Here is a 24,249-nt window from a genome sequence, read left to right on the forward strand (position 1 = left end):
GAGTAAGATTGTCTTCCATGAATATGGTCTTAACAGTGTGTCCATAAGTGACTGTGGAGGCCAATCCTTCCCTAGTGGGGACATGGGTTTCTGGGCGGGAGTTGATCACGGTGAGGATTTGCCAAACATGCCTTCTTAGTTCCCTTTCTTCCTGAGTTCCTGCTTCTGTCCATGACGCCTTGGGTAGAGGCTATTCTCCAACTGGAGTGCTCTCAGGTCAGTGTTTCCCACTTGTCGGTGTTTATAATACGTGTTTTTAAAATTTGCCTTGAGGGCGTTTTTAAACCTCTCAACCTTTACCTTTACATATTATAGTGGGGGTTTTTAACCAGTGAAAGGGGAGATGGGAAAACAAATCACCCCATAGTCCTCTGCCCCCATGTCTCATCTAAGCAAACCAAGCCCAATACTTCTCTTCTTTCCTTTTAACTACTTCAGCTTACAGGTACCTATGGTAGAATTTTTACACTGCAACTAGTTATGTACTGAAGTTCTCACCCTGGGCCAGCAGGGGGATACTGTAGATAGTTTTCACTCAGGTTCACATATGCAAATAAGAAATTGAAAGTGACGTTCAGTGATTGGATAATTACAGAAAGTTGTTACTGTTGCTTTGTAGTTGAGCTCTATATAAGCAGGTTGGCTGAACCCTTCAGTTCTGTTCTGTTCTGTTCTGGCCTGTGAATAAACAAGAGCTGCCTGAAGAATCGCTGTGTCGTCTGATATGTTCACCCACAACTTAACACAACTGAAGCACAGTTCGCCATTCCCCATAGCTCTGCTGGCCAGAAACAGTTTCTTCCAAGACTATCCCAAACTCTTGGAACATTGTAGAATTGTAGAGTTGGAAGGGACCACGAGGGTCGTCCAACCCCCGGCAATACAGGAATCTTTTTGCCCAATGTGGGGCTTGAACCCACAACCCTGAGATTAAGAATCTCATGTTCTACTGACCGAGCTATCCCAATGGATGGCAATGTAAGACCACACTTTTATATTCTGCATTCAGCCTGGATCTGCAGGATCAATTAACAACAGAGCTTAGAAGTCCCAATTCAGCCATGCAAAATATGTGCTGGAAATGTGTAAAAATGAAATCTGTTGTTGTTGTTTAGTCGTTTAGTCGTGTCCGACTCTTCGTGACCCCATGGACCAGAGCATGCCAGGCACTCCACTGCCTCCTGCAGTTTGGTCAAACTCATGCTGGTAGCTTTGAGAACACTGTCCAACCATCTTGTCCTCCGTCGTCCCCTTCTCCTTGTGCCCTCAATCTTTCCCAACATCAGGGTCTTTTCCAGGGAGTCTTCTCTTCTCATGAGGTGGCCATGAAGATCCATGAAGATCCCTTCATGGATCACTGCCTTGCCGTGGCGAAGGGGCTTGAATAACTCAGAGAAGCTATAAGCTATGCTGTGAAGGGCCACCCAAGATGGACAGGTCATAGTGGAGAGTTTTGACCAAACGTGATCCACCTGGAGCAGGAACTGGCAAGCCACTCCAGTATCCCTGCCAAGAAAACTCCATGGACAAAGACAACAGGCATATTTTTTTAAAAAATGAAATCTACTCACTCTAATTGAATACAACATGGTGGTTAACCCTAGCAAGCCTACTTTGAGGAGGAGACAGCCATGCTGCCCCGATTATGCAAGTCTTCGCAGGAAGCCCCAGCAGCAATCAATCAATCAATCAAGTCAGTCTGGAGGCCACACCTCTCTTGTTAGCATGCAGAGATAAATCAGAAAAAGCCCTAGTGGGAGGTGCAGGCATGATGAGAAATCAGGAAGAGGAAAGTTGAGAGAAGTGGGATAGGAATTGTTGGGGTGTGTTGTATCCCACTCACAGTGTGAACAGTTTTGCAGAAAGAGAAATAAGAAAGGGGAGCCCTCTCTAAAGAGAATCCAAAGAAAGGTGAGAGAAATACCAGCTAAAGAACATTGGCAAGAAAAACTGGTGGAATATGCTGAAATGGCGACGTTAACTGAAAGATTTAGAGACAAGGACAATAGAGATTTTAAAAAGGACTGGGAACCATTTATGCTGTATTTATGGAACCAATGTAAAGAAATGGACTCACTAGGAGGTGTTGAGTAAACACTTACAATTAACAAAAACAAATACAGAAATTACAAAGGTGATGATAAAATGATAAGAACATAACAATACTTAAGGTGATGATAAAATGATAAGAACATAAAGGTGATGATAAAATGATAAGAACATAACAATACTTAATTTAAAGAATATAATATTAAGACATAATATAGCAAGCAGGAGAAGTTACCGGTACTATGAAAAAAAACCAGAAGGAAAAGTTGAGGGAAGTCGCCAGCAGGCTTGGGGAGAATCCGGGAACTGAATTTGTTGTTAGGTGATATGATGTTCTTATGATGAAAATGTAAAACTTAGTAAAAAAAATTTAAAAAACAACAAAAGTGAGAGGAGAAAGGGGGTTGGAAGGGAGAGCCCTCACACTTTGTACAAATATGAAGGCAACAAGAAGAGATTTCGAGTCAGGGTCTGGGACAAAAAGTTTTAGTGGTGAACCTATAAGAGGAGATTATAGGTTCTTATAAGTAAGAAATTAGGGGTAGGAAACACAATAAAAGACAATTCCAGGGGAGGAATCGATGCTCTGGTAGCAACAACCCCACCCAGTAGACTCTGAAGTTAGAGTATTGTTATATAGATTTATAGGTGCTAGGATTTAATTAAGGTTTGGTGGTATTGAAGCTAATAGCCTAACTCATGTGCATTTAAGATGTGTGATAGGACCACTTCCGCCTTAAGGAGGAGGTGGGGTTGCGGTCTTCACATCCTCTCCACGCGCGGTGGGTGGAGGCCAGCCCCGCGCGATTGGGGGGATTCCCGGCCGCGTCACCCTCTGGCCGGCCAATCGGCTGGTTCGGGGGCGTGGCCTGGTTCGGCAGGATGTGGCCGGGGATCTCCCTCTTTGCCGCCCGCCAGCTGTTCCTGTTTTTTCCTCTTCATGGACTTGTCGGACCTCACGCTTTCTTCCTTCAACGTGAACGTGGGAATTATCGCTGGACTACATTCCGTTCCTCAAGAGGCTTCAGAACCAAAGTGTGATCTGATGTTATTCCAAACCAAAGTAGCACGCTATCTGAGGCATTCCTAGCAACACCATGTCTTTAGCCTTGTTATGCTAATTTAGCACCTGTAATGAAAAACAGTAATAATAGTAATACAGTGGTACCTCGGTTTGAGAACAGTCTGGTTTAAGAATGATTTGGTTTGCGAACTCCGCAAAACTGGAAGTAATGTCCTGGTTTGCAAACTTTACCTTGGTCTAAGAACAGAAGCCGAACGGTGGAAGCGCACCAGCAGTGGGAGGCCTCATTAGGGAAAGTGCACCTTGGTTTAAGAACGGTTTCGGTTTAAGAACGGACTTCCGGAACGGATTAAATTTGTAAACCAAGGTACCACTGTAATAAGAAGAATTGTTATATGATTCAACTGAATTTCTTATAAAACTACATTGGTATTGTTATAATGAGGCTGTTATTGGAATGTTATGGGTGGGGGCTATTGGGTTGTTCTTATTTTTGTTATGTATATTGTGGTTTTATATCTGGATTTTATTCTGTGAACCACCCTGAGACTCCCTGGGTATAGGGCGGTATGTAAATTCCAATAATAATATGGTTTGCATTGGAGGTATGCACCAAGCTAAATCTTTTATTGTTAGATGCAGAAGGAAGAGTTTCCTCCACTGAAGGAAGGTGCGGTCTTCATAATAATAATAATAATAATAATAATAATAATAAATTTTATTTATATCCCGCCCTCCCCGGCCGAAGCCGGGCTCAGGGCGGCTAACAACACTAAAACAGTGCAACATTATAAAAACATTATAAAAATTAATTAATTTTGTAAAGATTGCCAAGGAAGGAGTCAGGCTGTGCCCTGACCAAAGGCCTGGTGGGACAGCTCTGTCTTGCAGGCCCTGCGGAAAGATGTCAAGTCCTGCAGGGCCCTTGTCTCTTGTGACAGAGCGTTCCACCAGGTTGGAGCCACAGCCGAAAAAGCCCTGGCTCTAGTTGAGGCCAGCCTAACCTCTCTGTGGCTGGGACCTTCAAGATGTTTTTATTTGAAGACCGTAAGTTCCTCTGTGGGGCATACCAGGAGAGGCGGTCCCGTAGGTACGAGGGTCCTAGGCCGTATAGGGCTTTGAAGGTTAAAACCAGCACCTTAAACCTGATCCTGTACTCCACCGGGAGCCAGTGCAGCTGGTATAGCACCGGATGAATGTGATCTCGCAGCGAAGACCCCGTAAGAAGTCTCGCTGCGGCATTCTGCACCCGCTGGAGTTTCTGGGTCAGTCTCAAGGGCAGCCCCACGTAGAGCGAGTTACAATAATCCAGTCTGGAGGTGACCGTCGCGTGGATCACAGTGGCTAGGTCAGGGCGAGAGAGGTAAGGAGCCAACTGCTTAGCTTGGCGGAGATGAAAAAATGCCGCCTTTGTTATAGCTGCAATCTGCGCCTCCATGGAGAGGGAGGTATCGAAGATTACACCCAAACTCTTAACGGACGGTGCTGGCACTAATTGCACCCCTGCAAGAGATGGGAGTTGCCCCCTCAATCCCATATCGTCCTGTCCCAGCCAGAGGACCTTTGTCTTCGAAGGATTTAACTTCAACCGGCTCCCACGTAACCATCCAGCCACAGCTTCCAAGCATCTGATCAGTGCGTCTGGGGCCGAGTCTGGATGGCCATCCATCAACAGAGAGAGTTGGGTGTCATCAGCATACTGATGGCAGCCCAGCCCAAAACTCCAGACAAGCTGGGCGAGGGGGCGCTTAAAGATGTTAAAAAGCATCGGGGAGAGTATCGCACCCTGGGGCACTCCACACACCAAGGAGTGGCGGGATGACAATTCCCCCCCCCCAAGTGCCACCCTCTGTCTCCAACCAGAGAGAAATGAGCGCAGCCATTGAAGGACTGTGCCCTGGATCCCCACGTCGGCAAGGCGGTGGTCCAAGAGTTCGTGATCGACCATGTAGAAGGCTGCTGACAGGTCTAGAAGAATCAGCAGCCCCGACCCGCCTCGATCCAGCTGCCTGCGGAGATCATCTGTTAGGGCAACCAAAGCCGTCTCAGTCCCATGACCAGTGCGGAAGCCGGACTGGAATGGATCCAGAGCCGATGTTTCATCCAGAAACCTACCAAGCTGTTCAGCAACCGCTCTCTCAATCACCTTACCCAGGAATGGAAGATTCAAAACCGGGTGGTAATTGGATAGATCTGAGGGATCTAATGATGTTTTCTTTAAAAGCGGGCGCACCACTGCCTCCTTCAGTTCCCCTGGGAATGTCCCGGTGCCAAGGGACAAATTGATGATATCCCCCAGGGGGGCCCGCACCTCTTCTGGACACGCTCTAATCAGCCAGGACAGGCACGGGTCAAGAGGACAAGTGGTGGGCTTTCCAGCTCGGAGGAGTCTGTCCACATCGGCTGGGGATATCCGGTCAAAGTGGTCCAATACTGGACCCGAGGACAGTCGAGGGGCCTCCAGTTCCTTTATTGTATCCAAATTGGCAGGGAGGTCATGGTGGAGCAACAGGACCTTCTCCGCAAAAAAGCTCGCAAATGCCTCACAGCTGTGTGTCAAATTGTTATTTAAATTTGGCTATCCTTCAAGGGACGTTAAAGACCGAATTATACTAAATAATTGCGCTGGGCGAGAGCTAGCGGATGCAATGGAGGCCGAGAAGTAGAACTTCTTAGCGGCCTTCACTGCCATCTTGTAGGTTTTCATAAAAACCCTATAAGATGTTCTTGAAGCTCCCACCATACTCGCACCCCACCATACTCGCACTAGCCGTCTGCGGTCCCGCTTCATTTTCCGGAGCTCCTCGGTAAACCAGGGAGCCCGGTTTCTGCGGGGTCGCAGAGGGCGCTTAGGTGCAATCTCATTGATGGCTGCCAGGAGCTGGGTATTCCAGCCCTCAACAAGCTCAGTCAATGAGTCGCCAGGGGGAGAAAGGTCCCGCAAGGCTTGACGGAATCTATCAAGGTCCATCAACCTCTGCGGGCGAGCCCAAATTGGCTCGCCACCTAAGCAGGGTGGGGGTGGAACGTCAATCCTGGCTTTCAGAGCGTAGTGATCAGACCATGGCACCTTCATCGAAGGAAACATGATCACATCTATACCGACGCCAAAGATCAAATCCAGCATGTGGCCTGCTTGGTGTGTGGGGCCCGAAACAAACTGGGAGAGCCCTAGTGTCGCCATGGAAGACACCAGGTCCAGAGCCTGTGAGGAGGGAGTGGCATCAGCATGGATGTTGAAGTCCCCCAATACCAATAGGTTAGGGAACTCCAAGGCCCAGCCGGCCACCGCCTTCAGCAGGCCTGACAGGGTGGCTGCTGGTGCGCTAGGTGGCCGGTACACCAGCCAGACAGCCAAGCTCACCTTGGAGCCCCACACCAGGCCAACACATTCAATGCCAGGGATTGATGGCGATGGTAGAGCCCTGAAAGAACAATCTTCCCGGATTAATAATGCCACCCCTCCCCCCCGGCCCACAGTCCGCGACTGGTGGAGGACGGAGAAACCCGGGGGCGCCATCTCTCGTAAGGTAACAGTGTCCCCTTCGCGCACCCAGGTCTCCGTCACACAAGCCAGGTCGACCCCCTGTGAGATGAAGAAATCTCGCAGGGTGGCAGTTTTGTTGCCTATAGACCTGGCATTACACAACACCAGTGAGGGAGGTGAGTAATCCTTGCTCACCCTACCCTCGTCTCTCGTGATGGGGCGCAGATTGGAAGGGGTACGAGCATATCCGTATCTCGATCCCCTTCGCCTATGACATCTGCTCCCACCGCCATACCTGCCTCGCCACTCCACAATAGGAATCCCAAGCCTCATACTCGCCTCCATTTACAAAATATAAAAGCAAACAAACAAAAAACAGTTACACCAAAACAAAACCAATCCCCACCCCACTCAACAACCATCCCACCCCAACCCAAAATAAAACGAAACAAAATAAAAACACATGGATAAAAACCACCGTTTATGGTGGTACAACAAAGTAAAAAGTAAAAACACTTTTAAAACACTTTAAAATATATAAAAACATTTTAAACATTTGCTGCTGCAGCACCAGTGTCCTTAAAGTTGTGGCGGTGGTGGGTGTGGGCCCCGCCCCCCAGGCCCAAGGTGGAGAATGGGCTTGCAGGGGGAGCGGTCCTCCCCAAGACTCACTGGCAAAGCGGCAGCATAGAATGCTTCTCTGCATCCAACTTACTCTGATCAACTGAATATGTAGACAGATATCATAGAATTTTAGAGTTGTAAGGGACCGCAAGGGTCATCTAGTCGAACGCCCTGCAATACAGGAACCTTACCCAATGTGGGGCTTGAACCAACTGAGCTATCCCAGCTTTGATAATGGAAAAGGCATTAAGCTAGCATTTTTGTATGGAAAGGTTGCTTATAGGCTAACTCTGCTTCCCTTTGCTTTTGTAAATAGACTATTTACAGTGGTGCCTCGCAAGACGAAAAGAATCCGTTCCGCGAGTCTCTTCATCTAGCGGTTTTTTCGTCTTGCGAAGCAAGCCCATTGACGGCTTAGCGGATTAGCGCTATTAGCGGCTTTTAGCAGCTTTTAGTGGCTTATTGGCTTAGCGGATAAGCAGATAAGCGGCTTAGCGGCTTAGAAAAAGGGGGGGGGGAGGAAAAAAAACCCCGCAGGAACTCGCAAGACATTTTCGTCTTGCGAAGCAAGCCCATAGGAAATTCGTTTTGCGAAGCGCCTCCAAAACGGAAAACCCTTTCGTCTAGCGAGTTTTCCGTCTTGCGAGGCGTTCATCTTGCGGGGCACCACTGTATTGTCATCTAACTAGCAGTCTAGGTCACTTGAGGCGGGGGATGAGGTTCAGGGTAGAAAATGTGATGGCATTTCTAAATAGGAAAAAGGGATTGCCTTGGCAAGGTAAAATGGTTAAGCAACAGGGAAGATGTTTAATCAATGGATACTGTTTCCCTTTTCCCAAAGCACAATGAGGTCTTCTTCTTTGGAGGTTTTCCAACAGAATCTAGAAGATCATCCATGATGTTCTTGATGTCTTGGTCTTCAGTGGGTATACGCGTTATATGGAACTCATAAAGACCCTCCTGGCTCCATGATTCTATAGCTACAGGTTCAGAACAACGTCAAGTAGCCGAGTCTCTCTTTCACCTCCCAACTCAGGATGTTATTTTCTACTACATGGGTCACCTTTTACTCTGTGACATCACTAGATTGGAACCTCTCCATGCAACAGTTGAGGTCAAAGTAGTGGGAGAGAACTTGGTGTGGAGGAGGGCTGCACATCCATCATCTGAGAGCCAATTCCACCAAACTCTCTTGGCCCTCCTATCCATTTACTTGGCACCAAACCTAAGACCTTCTTCATGGTGCCAGCAGAAGATCAGAAGTATAAGAACTTCCCCTTGCTCATGTTGACTATCCTGGCTGTGTTACATCCTTTTCTTTCCATTCTGGCTGCCCAGTCATTTCCAAGAGGTTTGCTAATCCCTGCAACTTCTTGACAAGTGGATTAGCAACAGAGGCATTTTGTGTAAGTATTTCTGTATGCATCTACGAAGGAGCAGATTCACAGCTTGGGGATACTCCTGGATCCTTTGCTGTCACTCAAGGCCCAAGTGGCCTCTGTGGCCCAGAGTGCCTTCCATCAGCTTCGGCTGGTGGCCCAGCTACGCCCCTATCTGGACAGGGAGAGCCTAACTACGGTTGTCTATGCTCTGGTAACTTCAAGCTTAGATTACAGTGGTACCTCAGGTTAAGTACTTAATTCGTTCCAGAGGGCCGTACTTAACCTGAAACTGTTCTTAACCTGAAGCACCACTTTAGCTAATGGGGCCTCCTGCTGCTGCCGCACCGCCAGAGCACAATTTCTGTTCTCATCCTGAAGCAAAGTTCTTAACCTGAGGTAATATTTCTGGGTTAGCGGAGTCTGTAACCTGAAGCGTATGTAACCTGAAGCATATGTAACCTGAGATACCACTGTACTGTAATGCGTTATACGTGGGACAGTTCAGAAACTTCAGCTAGTGCAGAATTCAGCGGCCATGTTGCCCACTGGACCAAGACGGGTTGAACATATTACACCAATCCTGGTGCGACTGCACTTCCTAACAATTAGTTTCCAGGCCCAATTCAAAGTGCTGACCTACAAAGCCTTAAATGGTTCAGGACCGAAATACCTCAAGGACCGCTTCTTTCCATATGAACCTTCCTGGACCCTGAGATCATCTTCTGAGGCCCTCCTTCGAGGGTGGCAACACGAGAACAGGGCCTTCTCTGCAGTGGCTCCTCGTCTGTGGAATGCTCTCCTCAGGAAGGTTCGCCTGGCGCCTTCATTATACACCTTAAGGCGCCAGGCAAAAACGTTCTTTTTTAACCGGGCCTTTGATTGATCTGATGGCTATCCTATACCCTTTTAAAATGTGGCTGGTTTTTTTTGGGGGGGAGGGGGTTATTGGGTTATAGTTCTTCTTTTGATTTAAAATATTGTGATCTTTTCTGTGAACTGCCCTGAGATCTCTGGGCATAGGGTGGTAGAATGAATGAATGAATGAAATCTACTAGGGGACAGCCATTCCGGCTGAAGGGCTGGCTGCTAGCAAAAGCTGGATTATGGCTTCTATTCTATCCAAGGGCAGCCCATCATATTTCGCCACCTGAGGTGAAATGGAAAGCTTCCACCCCCTGCCCAAGACTTGGTTACCAGGGTTGAGTGGTGGCGGCGGCGGCTTCTGGGTTTTGGTAGCATCTTGTGAGAGATCTGTGAGATCTTGCGGGAACCTGGAAGCCTCTGCCACTCCCCCTTGCTTCTCTGAAGGCAGTGAGCATGGGGGGTTCTGCCACCTGTAGATAAAGTGGGAAGCAAGGGCAGTTTATGTTGAGCTGTCATAAGAGGCCCAGAAGATCTTGTTGAATGGTCTCTTTTAATTTGAAGGTTCATTATTGTTCCACAAGATGTGTACAGTGTTACCTCGGGTTACATATACGCTTCAGGTTACATAGGCTTCAGGTTACAGACTCCGCTAACCCAGAAATATTACCTCGGGTTAAGAACTTTGCTTCAGGATGAGAACAGAAATCGTGCTCTAGCAGTGCGGCGACAGCAGGAGGCCCCATTAGCTAAAGTGGTGCTTCAGGTTAAGAACAGTTTCAGGTTAAGAACAGACCTCCAGAACGAATTAAGTTCTTAACCTGAGGTGCCACTGTATTTCTTTAAGGGCCAGAGCAAATAACGTGACCTAGTTTTACAGCTGTGAAGCAGTATAGCAGGTGCTGTTAAGTTGTGTTAATTAAGCTGTTGGGTATAGTATATAAAGAGCAGCACCTAGCTCTCTCAGTACCCTGGTGGATGGCTTGGTGTTTGGGTCATGCTTATTGATATATTGTAAAAGGAGTTTTTGTTATTAAAACCTAGCAAAAGGATATTTTTGCGTTCCTTGTAATGTGTGGTCTCCCCAGCACACCTTCTGCAGCGTAACTAATCTGCAAATAGCCAACAGATCTTGCTAGGTTTTGCAGGGCAAAACCTTGCCAGAACCCAGAAGCTACTGCCACAACTTCTGCCCACTTCTCTGGTGGCAGTGGCATGCCTGCAGGGCACCCATGGGGCACCACCCCTTGGATTCCATTGCCTGAGGCAGTTACCTCAGTCTGCCTCATGGACGGACTGGTGCTGGTTCCATCACCAGAGACCCAGGGGCATCTTCACTTTTGCGTTGTGCCTTACTTTTAAAAATTGTTGTTTATTTAGGATTCATTGCACAACAACACTGATGTAGAAGCAGCTGCGCTTTCCACCCCAGAAGAATGGAGGCCCCGCTCAGCCCTGTGAGCAGGTGACTTCAGCCTCTTTAATATTAGTTTTCTTTTGCCTTTGGTTGTATTTTTATCATGGTTAACAATTTCAACAATGTTTTTATAGAATAAACTGCGAAATTCTGCAGCATGTTTGGCAAGTGTCAGGGACTCAGTGGGAGCGCAGGGAGGAGAAGAGATGGAGAGCGAGGGGGAGCAATCCGAGGGCAGCGTAGGAGAATATGACAGCAGCCCGAGAGATTCCATGAGCCTCTCCAGCGAATCGGAAGATTCACAGAAGGGGGCGCCGATGGGCAGGGCAAGGGGCGAGCCAAGGGGGACACCCCAGAAGCAAGGGGCCAGCGGGGACTCCCAGAGCAGCAGTTGGAAATCAGGACCAGCTTCCCCACCAGAGCGCAGTGGGGGGGAGGAGTTCCAGGTGTCAGAGCCCACATATGCACCACCAGCGAGAGAAGATGAGTCAGGGTTGACCACGCCTCCATCGGAGAGCGAGTTAACGGTCAAGAGGAAAGTTGCAGGCTGGGCGCGCGCGCCAAGTTCAAAGGTACAGGCGAGCGGCACAGAAGGTAGCCCGGATAGGGAACCAGGTCCTAAAGCCCGCCGGAAGGAGGGGCAAGAATCGTCAGGGTCAGCGTCAGAGGAGTTCAGGAAGGATGAGACCCTAGCGGGCAGGAGGGCCCAGAGGAGAAAGGAACTTAGAAAGAGGTGGAGCAAAGCGAGAGTCTTAAACTGGTGTGGAAGGGGAGGAGACTCAGATGGGACTTCGCTGGTCTAAGGTCGGGACGTAGAGCTGCACGCTGCGGCTTTAAAATGGAAACTGAATCTCAATAAAGACTTTTGTACATAACTACAGCCTAGCGTTGGTCCTCTGTGAGCTGGGACCTGGAGTATTCTTTCAGTTTGAATTGATATAGCTTATCCCTACTCCAAATTGTCCTTATTCCCCCCCCCCACTGCAACAGTAGTTGATGTTTATCAAATGTTTATTCAATAGGGAACAGTACTCTTCACATGGTCAGAGGTACTCGGGTTTGTGTTATTCGTCCTTGTATGCTCCAGAGCTGATCTTCGCCTGGCGCTGAAAAATAGACCTCAGACCTGCACCATGTTTCAAACTGATCCCATAATGGAACATAAAGCAATGGAAAGGCTTCTTAGGGATGGAATATGTTGGCTGCAGCTGAAATGTAGTGTTAATTCAAAACGAGACTTTTTAAAATACATGAAATGTACCTTTCGAAACCGTCAAATTACCCAACCGCACCACTGCAGGCAGCATCCAATGTACTACGTTCTCATATTTCAGATGATTGAAAGTCCCAATTATGTACTGAAGTTTTCACCCTGAGCCAGCAAGGGGATACTGTAGATAGTTCAGGTCCACATATGCAAATAAGGGATCGAAAGTGACGTTCAGTGATTGGATAGTTACAGAAAATGTTTACTGTTGCGTTCTAGTGGAGCTCTATATAAGCAGGCTGGCTGAACCCTTCAGTTCAGTTCTGTTCTGTTCTGGCCTGTGAATAAACAAGAGCTGTTTGAAGAATTGCTGTGTCGTCTGATATGTTCACCCACAACTTAACACCAATAATATCTCATGTTGAGATAGAGCAGAACTATTCTGCTGGTGGAATCTGTTCCCTAGTGAGGGGTGGCAAAACCAGAGGAATGGTACATACACAATGTAATCCATGTCTGCATCTGGAATCATTTCTTCCTTCCATTGCAGCAAATCCCAAGATCTAAACAAGCCAACCAAGGAGAACAAATCCCAAGATCTAAACCAGCAAGCGGAGGACAACAAAACTCAAAATCTAAGTGAACACACCGAGGACAACAAATCCCAAGATATAATTGAGCATGGGGAAGATGACAGCAAATCCCTGAATGACCGGAGCGAAGGTGGCAGCAAATCCCCAAACCCAAATGATCTGAGTGAAAATGACAGCAAGTCCCAAGACCCAAATGATCAGACCGAAGGCAAACCCCAAGACCTTACTGAGCTGTCCGAAGACAGTAAATCTCAAGATCGGAAGGATCAGAGCGATGAGGAGCTCGTGACACCATCCAGGACGTCGGAGCCGCAGTCCCAAGATGGGAAAGAGAATTCTCAGAATCGCAGCTCTCTGTCCTGGGGAAAGACTGCGACAGATTTGAAGGATGATCTTTCCAGCTCTCTTACTACGGAGCCGAGCACAGCTGCTCACCGCTCCTCGCGTGGCTTCGACAGGTAAGCGAAACAACCACACAGTAGAAAGTGAGCTACCTGCGCTTCCCTCCTTTACTTGCAGCTCCAAGTCGAGTCTTTCATGTTGGGTGAACTTTTCAAATGCCCTTCGGTCATACAGCTAAGTGGGGCTTGTCTTTTCAGTTTTGTGGCCTTAACCTTCGATTGCCAAACACTTTTAGTAGAAAGGAATTTCTATGGTGTAGTGGTTAAGAGCGGTGGACTCGTAATCTGGTGAACCGGGTTCGCGTCTCCGCTCCTCCACATGCAGCTGCTGGGTGACCTTGGGCTAGTCACACTTCTCTGAAGTCTCTCAGCCCCACTCACCTCACAGAGTGTTTGTTGTGAGGGAGGAAGGGAAAGGAGAATGTTAGCCGCTTTGAGACTCCTTCGGGTAGTGATAAAGCGGGATATCAAATCCAAACTCTTCTACTATGTCTTTCAAAGCCCCCAAGAATTGATTCTATCTAACCTCTAATGGATTACGCATCAATATTAGTGGGGTTGCGTTATGGTCGTGTTACCCAGTTGTACCATAAGTTGTCATTCCTGAGGTCCTCCAATCCCATTATACCATAGCGATCACATCTGTGATGGGTCTCGATTTCCCTTTCCTTTTTAGCAAACTCAAAATCTTAAAGCAGGGAGATTGGGACGAGCTGCAGAGTTCGCAGGACGAAGAGCTTCCTTTCTCCTTATGGAAGACTGGGGATGAATGGAGGGATCACATAACTAACCAGCACACTGTAGAATGCAAGCTTTCCTACCACAACCACTGCTGCTTCAGCGCAACTGAGTAAGTTGATACAGCAAGTTGGAGTTGAAGGCAGACTCTGGGTCTGAGAGCTTGTCCACACTTCCTTTTGTGCCATGTTTCTACGCACAAGCCTTGGGATTTCTTTCTTTCTTTCTTTCTTTCTTTCTTTCTTTCTTTCTTTCCTCCTTTCCCTTCCTTTCTTCCTTTCTTAAGGCAGGGAACCAGGCAGTGGGCCTTCTCGGTAGTGGCACCCACCCTGTGGAACGCCCTCCCATCAGATGTCAAGGAAATAAACAACTATCTGACTTTTAGAAGACATCTGAAGGCAGCCCTGTTTAGGGAAGTTTTTAATGTCTGATGTTTTATCACTTTTTTATTATTAACATTAATTCTGTTGGGAGCCTCCCAGAGTGGCTGGGGAGGCCCGGCCAGATGGGTGGGGTATAAATGATAAATGATTAATAATAATAGTAATATAATAATAATAATTCCTTCCTTCCATCTCAGTGCTTTCCCTGAGAAAACCTGCAATTTACCACTGAATTGGAACAAATGGCAGTGTCAAGAACTTGAGTCATAGTCCATACACAATCTAGATCTAGTGCATATATATATATATATACACACACACACACCCCCCCCCTGAAAAGTGCTTCTCGAGAAACTGTTTTCACTGCCAAAACAAAAGCTCACCATGGATTGATTCTGCATTACCCTGCTGTTTGCCCATGTGAAAGCAGATGTAGGGGATCCTGGCAAGGGTGTGTGCGTATTGACACCTGCCCAGTGGGTTGGTGGGGGGTATATCAAGATGGCAAACCAGCACTTCCTTCTTCATTCACCTGGAAGCATGTGCATGGAGGAAAAGGAATGGGTAACCTAACCAAAGGGAGGGATTTCAAATGCTGGACCGAGAAATCTTGGATTGAGAGAAGCTGTATTTTTTGCAGTGCAAATGGGTTAGCATGCCGGCAGCTTCAGCCTTCAGCCTATGTGTTTCCAAAGTCCTGCCACTTCTTTTAAACACTCCCAAAGTCCTCTAGTCCGTCTCTGAGGCCTGGGAGACCTTCTGTCAAACATGGCATGGCACTGGGAGCCAGTGTGGTGTAATGGTTAAGAGCGGTAGACTTGTAATGTGGTGAACCGGGTTCGCTTCCCCGCTCCTCCACATGTAGCTGCTGGGTGACTTTGGACTAGTCACACTTCTCTGAAGTCTCTCAGCCTCAATCACCTCACAGAGTGTTTGTTATGGGGGAGGAAGGGAAAGGAGAATGTTAGCCGCTTTGAGATGCCTTGGGGTAGTGATAAAGTGATAAAGATATCAAATCCAAACTACTACTACTACTACTATTCTTCTTCTTCTTCTTCTTCTTCTTCTTCTTCTTCTTCTTCTTCTTCTTCTTCTTCGTCTCTGAGCTTGGTTATATGCTTGGTTGGAATCCTGAGCTGTATCAGCCCTGAGGCAAGCCCTCCGTGGCCTTCGAAAGAGAAAGAGAAATTCAGGGGGCAGCCTAAAGGCAAACCCCGCCCCCATGATTTATTTCCCAGTACGTTTCTGAGTACAATTCAAAGTGTTGGTGCTGACCTTTAAAGCCCTAAACGGCCTCAGCCCAGTATACCTGAAGGAGTGTCTCCACCCCCATCGTTCTGCCCGGATACTGAAGTCCAGCACCGAGGGCCTTCTAGTGGTTCCCTCACAGCAAGAAGCCAAGTTACAGGGAACCAGGCAGAGGGCCTTCTCGGTAGTGGCACCCGCCCTGTGGAATGCCCTCCCACCAGATGTCAAAGAGAACAACAACTGGTAGACTTTTAGAAGACATCTGAAGGCAGCCCTGTTTAGGGAAGCTTTTAATGTTTTATGTATTACGATATTTTAATATTTTGTTGGAAGCCACCCAGAGTGGCTAGGGAAGCCCAGCCAGATGGGCGGGGTATAAATAAATTATTATTATTATTATTATTATTATTATTATTATTATTATTATTTCCTTCCTTCCACATTTCCCGTTTCGCACAGGCAGATGATCAGGCACAGCCCAGTGAACCCTACAAAAGGACCATGTTACCAAGGCTTCTTTCTGAAAAAGCGGCGTGCAAAGTTCAAAAGATGTAAGGTGTGTGGCGTTCAGGTTTGGAGTCCCACTCTGTTCTGGTCTCTCCCCCAACTGGGTTGTACTGGTGGTGGTGGCGAGGGTGACATGCCAGTGTGATGTTGTGCCAGCACATCATCTACGTTACTTCAGCCCTGCCTCTACATCCCCACCGATTTCTCCCAGGTGAAAAATGGGATGGAATCGAATTTTCTTCACTGACCTAAGGGACTGAGAAGGTCAGCAGCTGAGGCCTTCAGGCCTGCCGGTCTTTAAAGCTAAGTCCATATTGATGTTCTCCTATACCAGGTCTCCTCCTCAGCCGAGAGGATGCAAAAGGCTGGCAGGAAGGAGGTGAAAGAGAGCAAGATATTCATCAAAACTCAGCCACCAAGGACCACTTCACCCAGTTTAAGGTATCTGGGCAGGTTGGAATATGCACTGCACAGGTGTTGGACCAAATTACCCTTGCAGTCCCTTCCAATTCTATGATTCTATCTGACACAATATGACAGACAGGCGTTTAACAAATTAATTCACCAGTGGCTTTATCAGCCACTATTAGCTGTGAAGGAACTACCACATTCAGAATAAGTATTGAATAGCAGTACCAGGGTGGATTTCATTTAAATCAGGATTTAAATCACTAGTCAGTAAGACTTGATTCAAATCTTTTTTATTTTTTTGTTACAGAGAGATTCATTCTTGCTGGTATAATCTTAATATTTACAACTGGATGAAGGTTTCATTTTTTGGAATAATAAATTTTCAGATCAGTTTTTTTTTACAGTTATATCAAAAATTACTTATTTGGTTATACTATTAGACATACATAGATAATTATGAAATTATTGTGAGGTTTAATAAGTTAACTGTTTATATCTGGACAACTTTTCTGCTGTACTTTATTGGAAGGAGAAAAATAATCATTTCCTTAATAACAATTTAAACAATTTATTTAACTAAAACAATAGCATCATAGCATATGGATCCATGTTTGTTAACTGATGTGGTTAAACAATTTTTTTAAATAAAAAAACTTAGACTGAGTTTTAGCACACATTAAAAACTTAAATCCTTATTTCCGGATGAATAGCCTTTGGACTATACTGTAACTTAAATAGAAAACTATCTTTAAAAAGATTTTTCCTCCAAAAGCATTTTATTTTAAAAATCCAATTTAAATTTTAAAAATCTGATATATATTTTAAAAATCATTGATTTTTATCCACCCTGATCAGTATAAATATCAAATTCTTCTGGGATACAATGCATAAGGGATAGCTGAAAAATCATTCTCAGCTTGTGGGCATCTGGCTAATAATCACTGTTGGAAACAGAACGCAGTGCAAAAAAGACTGACCTTTTTGGCTTAAAGCAAAAAAGACTGACCTTTTTGGCATAAGGCAACAGAGCTTGAGTTCTGGCATTTCTAAGAGTGAGTCCCAGAGACATTTGTCTTCAGGCCAGTCTGGATATTATGGGCACTGCAGAACATTGCTTTTCCATTTTAACTTCCCCCCTCTTTCCAGGTTTCTCTCCAGGCCATGTTCTTCCTAACCGAAATCCTAACCGAAATCCCCCTACCAGGCCTACTTCAATGCCTCCCTCTTGCCCCCAGTGTTTTTGCCTGGGTGGAATGTGTTTACTGAACTCTCAAAGTGCCTCTTGGGGCGTGTTCATATTACCGCCTTAGATAACAGTGAAGTTGCTATTTTCTCCAGTGCATTTTGCAGTGCTTATGTCTCAACTGTTCCCATCAACGCGGCTTAAGTAGTGTCAGATTTATTTCTGTTTGGGTACACACCAACGGGCACTGATTGGGCAGGGGATGCCTTAAAAAAGGTGTTCACACCTTGACTGGAGATGAATTAGGAGTGGCTTAAGGAATTCTTTTTTAAAAATTTTTTATTAGTTTTCAATTACAATAATCCATTGAAAGCCTCATTATAACAATGCCAAAATATAATACCATTAATAATGCTAATCATTCAAAACCCAAATTATACCATAAAGGTGACACCCCCCCCCCACGTGCTAGAATTGATGGTTTGATGATTTACTATGTTTCACAGCAGGGGTTGTGAACACATCCTTAGTAACCTGGATAGATTACTGCAGATTACTGCAGAATGTACAAAATAATGTTCTTTCCTATGTGGTGGACCTGTAAAAGTGTAAAACAGTATTGGGAAATAATTCATAATGAATTGAAAAAAACAGAGTCCTTTTTCTTTGGGATAATTCAGACACAAATTCGCAGGTGTCAGAAAGGTTATTTATGTATGCCACTACTGCGGCCTGTGATTTGTTAGCTCAAAAATGGAAAACGAGTGAGGTCCCAACTAAAGAAGAATGGCAACTGAAACTGACAGAATATGCATAGCTTGCGGACCTAACATATAGAATAAGAGAATAAGAAGATCATACGTTTAAAGAAGATTGGAAAATGTTTATTGAATATATGGGGGGGGGAATTGTGTACACTTGAAAAAGTTGGCAGCATTGAGATAAATTCAACAGTGTAAATAAGTTTTGATGGATGGAATAATGGAATACTGAATGGTTTCGTTTATGTAAAATATGCAGGGATTTATGCAAAATGAACCACGGAAAGAGAAGAAGGGAAGTCACTGATATTTTAAGGTTCTTTAAATGAATATTGTAAAATGTAAAACAGAAAACTTAATAAAACATATTTTAAAAAGAAGAAAAGAAAAGAAATTAGGCTACTGTACAAAGGTAAAAATTGCCTCTAGCCTCCCCCCATTATGGGGATGTTCATTAAAAGGCAGCCCTGATGAAAATGTAGTTCTGTGGGGTCTGAAAAAGGATCCCCATCGTTACAGCAGGGCGGCCCTATTGACAGCGGTGGGACTCACTTTGTCAGCTTCCAAAGTTTGAGCCAATTTTCTACTTTCTCAGTAGGATGGTAGGTAAAGGTGCATATTTTATTTTGTCACGGTTGCAGTTTTATTTCTTCGTTGTCTGTTGCGATGCCCGATTGAAACAGCAAAGATTGACTTGATGTCGTGCAGACTGCTGGAAATAAGTTGTTGGAGATTGTTTAATCCTGCATCTTGCATAACGTGAAGCGTCGGCCATGGCATCTTTCTGACACCAGGCGCGAGAATCTCCATGCCAGGACTACTGCTTCTCGAGAGGCAGCAGACACTGGCAAGGAAAGATTCTGCAGCAGCAGCCGCAGAATGGAATATTCCATTACTGGCCAGCTGGTTGAGGCCTCTGCCGTCGATAAATCTGAGTTCATCACTGTAAAAGGGAAGGAGGGAAAGACCCAAATCGTTGTAATGATTAGTGCATGCATGTCTCTTGGCAGGAGGAGCAAAGTTTTGTACAATCTCTACACAACCTTCTGTGATGAGGGAGAGCTGTTTGACACATGCCTTGCCCCAGGAGCAAGAGGTAATACATGAATTGGAGGAATTGATGGCAATCAGTATGCAGATGACACCCAGCTCTACCTCTCCTTTAAATCAGAACCAGTGAAGGCAGTGAAGGTCCTGTGTGAGTGCCTGGAGGCGGTTGGAGGATGGATGGCGGCTAACAGATTGAGGTTGAATCTTGACAAGACAGAAGTACTGTTTTTGGGGGACAGGGGGCGGGTGGGTGTGGGGGATTCCCTGGTCCTGAATGGGGTAACTGTGCCCCTGAAGAACCAGGTGCGCAGCCTGGGAGTCATTTTGGACTCACAGCTGTCCATGGAGGCGCAGGTTAATTCTGTGTCCAGGGCAGCTGTCTACCAGCTCCACCTGGTACACAGGCTAAGACCCTACCTGTCCGCGGACTGTCTTGCCAGAGTGGTGCATGCTCTAGTTATCAACCGCTTGGACTACTGCAATGCGCTCTACGTGGGGCTACCTTTGAAGGTGACCCGGAAACTGCAATTAATCCAGAATGCGGCAGCTAGACTGGTGACTGGGAGTGGCCGCCAGGACCACATAACACCAGTTCTGAGAGATCTGCATTGGCTCCCAGCACGTTTCCGAGCACAATTTAAATTGTTGGTGCTGACCTTTAAAGCCCTAAATGGCCTCGGTCCTGTATACCTGAAGGAGTGTCTCCACCCCCATCGTTCAGCCCAGACACTGAGATCCAGTGCCAAGGGCCTTCTGGCGGTTCCCTCATTGCGAGAAGTGAGGTTACAGGGAACCAGACAGAGGGCCTTCTTGGTAGTGGCGCCCACCCTGTGGAACACCATCCCTTCAGATGTGAAGGAAATAAGCAGCTATCCTATCTTTAAAAGACATCTGAAGGCAGCCCTGTTCAGGGAAGTTTTTAATATTTAATGCAGTACTGTTTTTAACACTTGATTGGGAGCCGCCCAGAGTGGCTAGGGAAACTCAGCCAGATGGGCGGGGTATAAATAATAAATTATTATATTATTGTCAGCAAAAAAAATCTGGGCAAGGGGCACTTGAACTTCTTTTGCCTATGGTTTTGTGAATGTGGGTTGTCGCCCTGCACACGTGCATTCTCCTTTCACTGATGATGTTGCCAAAAAGGCCAAATTCCAGGGAGCGCTATAGAACAACAACAAAAAATATTGGCATCCAGAATTTGAAGACATTCTGGATCCGGCAAGAGGGTGTGGGGACAGGACAGTGGTGAAGGGAAAAACCAGATCCACAGTGGTTTTGTTGTTTTCCAGGACTCTCCAGGGCCTGCTCCATTTTTGGTGCCATCAAGAAGGGAAAGATTAACATCAGCAACCTCCTCCTTAGTTTACACACGCTAGGAATCCTGTTGACCAAATCCGAGATGTACCAAGCTCTCAAGTTCATTCCGATGGATGGTGCGTGCTCTCACTCCCAGGCCTGTGGTTTGTCGGCAACAGTAATTTTGCATTCCTTGGAAACAAATGGGGAGGTGGGTGTTTGGAATTTGTGGGATACGTATTGTTACTGGATTGGGTGTTGGGCTGAATGACCTCTTGGGGGCTGGGCCTTCCAACTTGGGGATTCTTGACTAGAAGATTCCTCCAAATGGGTTTTATACCAGTGTAAGTTGCCTAAGGGACATGGGTGGCACTGTGGTCTAAACCACAGAGCCCTAGGGCTAGCTGATCAGAAGGTTGGTGGTTCGAATCCCTGCGACGGGGTGAGCTCCCGTTGCTCGGTCCCTGCTCCTGCCAACCTAGCAGTTCGAAAACATGTCAAAGTGCAAGTAGATAAATAGGTACTGTTATGTACTGAAGTTCTCACCCTGGGCCAGCAGGGGGATATTATAGATAGTTATGCAAACAAGGGAACAAAAGTGATGTTCAGTGATTGGATAGTTTTAGAAAATTGTTACAGTTACGTTGTACTGGAGCTCTATATAAGCAGGCTGACTGAACCCTTCAGTTCAGTTCTGTTCTGGCCTGTGAATAAACAAGAGCTGTTTGAAGAATCGCTGTGTCGTCGTACCGCTCCAGTGGGAAGGTAAACTGTGTTTCTGTGCACTGCTGTGGTTTGCCAGAAGCAGCTTAGTCATGCTGGCCACATGACCCGGAAGCTGTATGCCAGCTTCCTCGGCCAGTAAAGCGAGATGAGCACCGCAACCCCAGAGTCATCTGCAACTGGACCTAATGGTCAGGGGTCCCTTTACCTTTACCTTTAAGTTGCCTGAAGTGTGGCTGGTCAGAATTTGTTAGTTGCCTTGGCAAAGTGGCCCAGAACCACTCCGTTGTTAGGGATGCTTCTCAATACCTTGCCTATTGGATAAAGAAATTGCCAAAGGCTGTTCTGGCAGGGGAGTATGGGAGCCATTTTGAAGATGGGCATGTGTCTTTCTTCCCCTCCCCTTTCCTCTTCCTTTGGCTGGGAATAATGTCATTAAGTGGTGTGTGTAGCCTGGGCAGAGACAAACAGAGAGCTGGGATGGTTCTGGAAGCATCTTACAGATGCTAGTTGACTGCCCTGTAGGAGCAGTGAACTTTGAGACATTTGACAGAGCATTCAGTACTGTTCCTCCACTTCTGATCAACCTGTCTATTTGTAAGTGAACACAAGATCTAAACAGCCTCAGCCCAGTATACCTGAAGGAGGATGTCCACCCCCATCGTTCAACCCGGACACTGAGGTCCAGCTCCAAGGGCTTTCTGGTGGTTCCCTCACTGTGAGAAGTGAGGTTACAGAGAACCAGGCAGAGGGCCTTCTCTGTAGTGGCACCCACTCTGTGGAACACCCTCCCTTCAGATGTCAAGGAAATAAACAGTTACCTGACTTTTAGAAGACATCTGAAGGCAGCCCTGCTTAGGAAGTTTTTAATGTTTGATGTTTTATCGTATTTTTAATATTCTGTTGGGAGCCTCTCAGGCTGGGGAAACCTAGCCAGATGGGTGGGGTATAAATAAATTACTACTACTGCTACTACTACTACACTCTTCTAAGCCTCCATTGACTTTCCAAAGGAAACAAAATCTGCGCATGCACTGCACCCCTGAAACCTTTTACTGCTCCGAGAATGTGCACAACAATTTGAAAACAGTTAAACCAAACACAATTTACACCTTTGCACAAACAAACTAAAAATTGATTTTTTAATCAAATTTTTTCAGCTTCACATTTTAGCTTTATTAGAAATACTAAATAATAATTGCACAACCATCAAAATATATTTTGTAGCATCCAAAACATTTTTCTTCAACCTGTTCCACTCACTTCTTACCATCAGCACAAATATCTGTGCACTGACACATGAATCTTCCCTACAGGGAAAAAATAATGATCCTTGAGTCTACAATTTGATATTAAAAAATTCATTGATGACTTTGTGAGAAATGGATCAAAAAAATTTCATGTGATTTTAGAAGATAAATGGCAACATCTGGAGGCACATGACTGAGGTTCAGTTGCGGAGCACATTTTGTACTGCGTACTCCACATCTCTTACCAATTTATCCTGCCTCTTTTTCTCAAAATAGTGCATGGGAATCTGGATTTTGCTGACTTCCTGGACATTTTGAAGACCACCCCATCCTTCACAGAAAGAGAGGGTACGTGGAGGGGAAATTGTGGGAATGTTGAGGAAAGTAGGAGAGGATATATTGATTAACTAGGGCCCTGTGGGACTTGACATCTTTCCGCAGGGCCTGCAAGACAGAGCTGTTCCACCAGGCCTTTGGCCAAGGCACAGTCCTTTGGTAATCCTCACAGAACTCTAGCCCAATGGTTGCCATTAATTTGATTCTGAACTGATTTTAGAATGAATTGATTTTAGGATGTATTTCAATTAATTGATTGTGATTTTATGTAAACTGTGTTACTTTTACTGTTAGCCGCTTTGAGCCTGGCTTCGGCTGGGGAGGGCGGGAAATAAATAAAATTTTATTGTTATCATTATTATTAAATATTATCCCACCTCACTCACACTAGTGAGCAAGCAGCAGAGCACATTCCCTTGCACATTGCGGCAAGCAAGTTGATGGATTCGTTAGAATCATTTAAATTAAGCAATCCAGTCTGGCTTGTCCAGCCTGGATTGTTCCTGGTAAGTTTCCCCTTTTATTTAAAACAATAATAACACGACAGTCTTGTTTAAAAGTAAGAGTAAAGTTCACAGTTCACAGCAGTATTCTGAAGGCAGGCTTTATCTTGTGGTTTCAGTTACATTTGTAGAGAAAAGAAGTCTGAACTAGGCATCAGACTTTCTACCTCGTGGCTTCCATCCTCTGTAAGGATGAGCCGTGTGCTGCTGGCTAAGAGCCAGAAGAGAGGAAGATGGCAAAAGAGGAAGATGGCTGCATGGCTAGCCCTTTTATAGGGTCTGCTAGGGTCACGCCCATCTACCTGGTCACATACAGGGGGAGGATGCTTCAGAACAGGTATGACAGGAAGTCCTTCCTGTCTGGGGCAACATTCCCCTGTATGTCCACTCTAGGAAACAGGGAATGTTGTATTTGACTGCTTCGGTGACGATACATCCCACAGAAATGGAGCAAAATATGGCTGTGTTTCTCATTTTCTGACCTAGGCTGAGTACACACTCTACCTTTAAGCTCATCCTTTTCCTCAAAGAATTCTGGTGACTTCTGCACTATTAAGGATTGCTGGGAATTGTAGCACCAGGCTTAGCCACACCTGCCTTTTGCCCTGTTCTTTGCAGACACAAGTTCACGGTTATGAGTGTGAACATCGCATCAGCTCGGCCAGTCAGTGTCCTTAACTTCACTGGTATGGTAAAATATGGCAGATAGGGCCCAAGCATGAAATTTCCTAAACTACTCCTTGGCAGGGAGAACTAAGGCAAATATAAATTCCTTCCAGTAGCACCTTAAAGACCAACTAAGTTAGTTCTTG

The 24,249-nt window shown here is 46.0% G+C and overlaps 1 protein-coding gene across 4 annotated transcripts in view; it reads left to right on the plus strand.

Moving 5' to 3' along the window:
• The first annotated feature begins 8,298 nt into the window (after positions 1 to 8,298).
• The window catches only part of LOC307200597 (uncharacterized protein), a 112,752-nt gene continuing 96,801 nt past the window's right edge, over positions 8,299 to 24,249 (plus strand). For 3 of the 4 annotated variants that reach the window (XM_079949176.1, XM_079949178.1, XM_079949177.1), the window contains exons 1-9: positions 8,299 to 8,590; positions 10,808 to 10,892; positions 12,602 to 13,102; positions 13,722 to 13,895; positions 15,874 to 15,970; positions 16,256 to 16,362; positions 19,287 to 19,372; positions 20,619 to 20,762; positions 22,875 to 22,946. In XM_079949176.1, coding sequence (XP_079805302.1) covers positions 10,864 to 10,892; positions 12,602 to 13,102; positions 13,722 to 13,895; positions 15,874 to 15,970; positions 16,256 to 16,362; positions 19,287 to 19,372; positions 20,619 to 20,762; positions 22,875 to 22,946 — 1,210 coding nt within the window. In that variant the 5' untranslated portion in view covers positions 8,299 to 8,590; positions 10,808 to 10,863. Of the gene's footprint in view, positions 8,591 to 10,807; positions 10,893 to 12,601; positions 13,103 to 13,721; positions 13,896 to 15,873; positions 15,971 to 16,255; positions 16,363 to 19,286; positions 19,373 to 20,618; positions 20,763 to 21,797; positions 21,946 to 22,874; positions 22,947 to 24,249 lie in introns of those variants that run through there. The other variant, XM_079949179.1, reaches the window with a different exon arrangement.

The sequence above is a fragment of the Podarcis cretensis genome (assembly GCF_951804945.1).
Source record: "Podarcis cretensis genome assembly, chromosome: 13".
Classification (NCBI taxonomy): domain Eukaryota; kingdom Metazoa; phylum Chordata; class Lepidosauria; order Squamata; family Lacertidae; genus Podarcis; species Podarcis cretensis.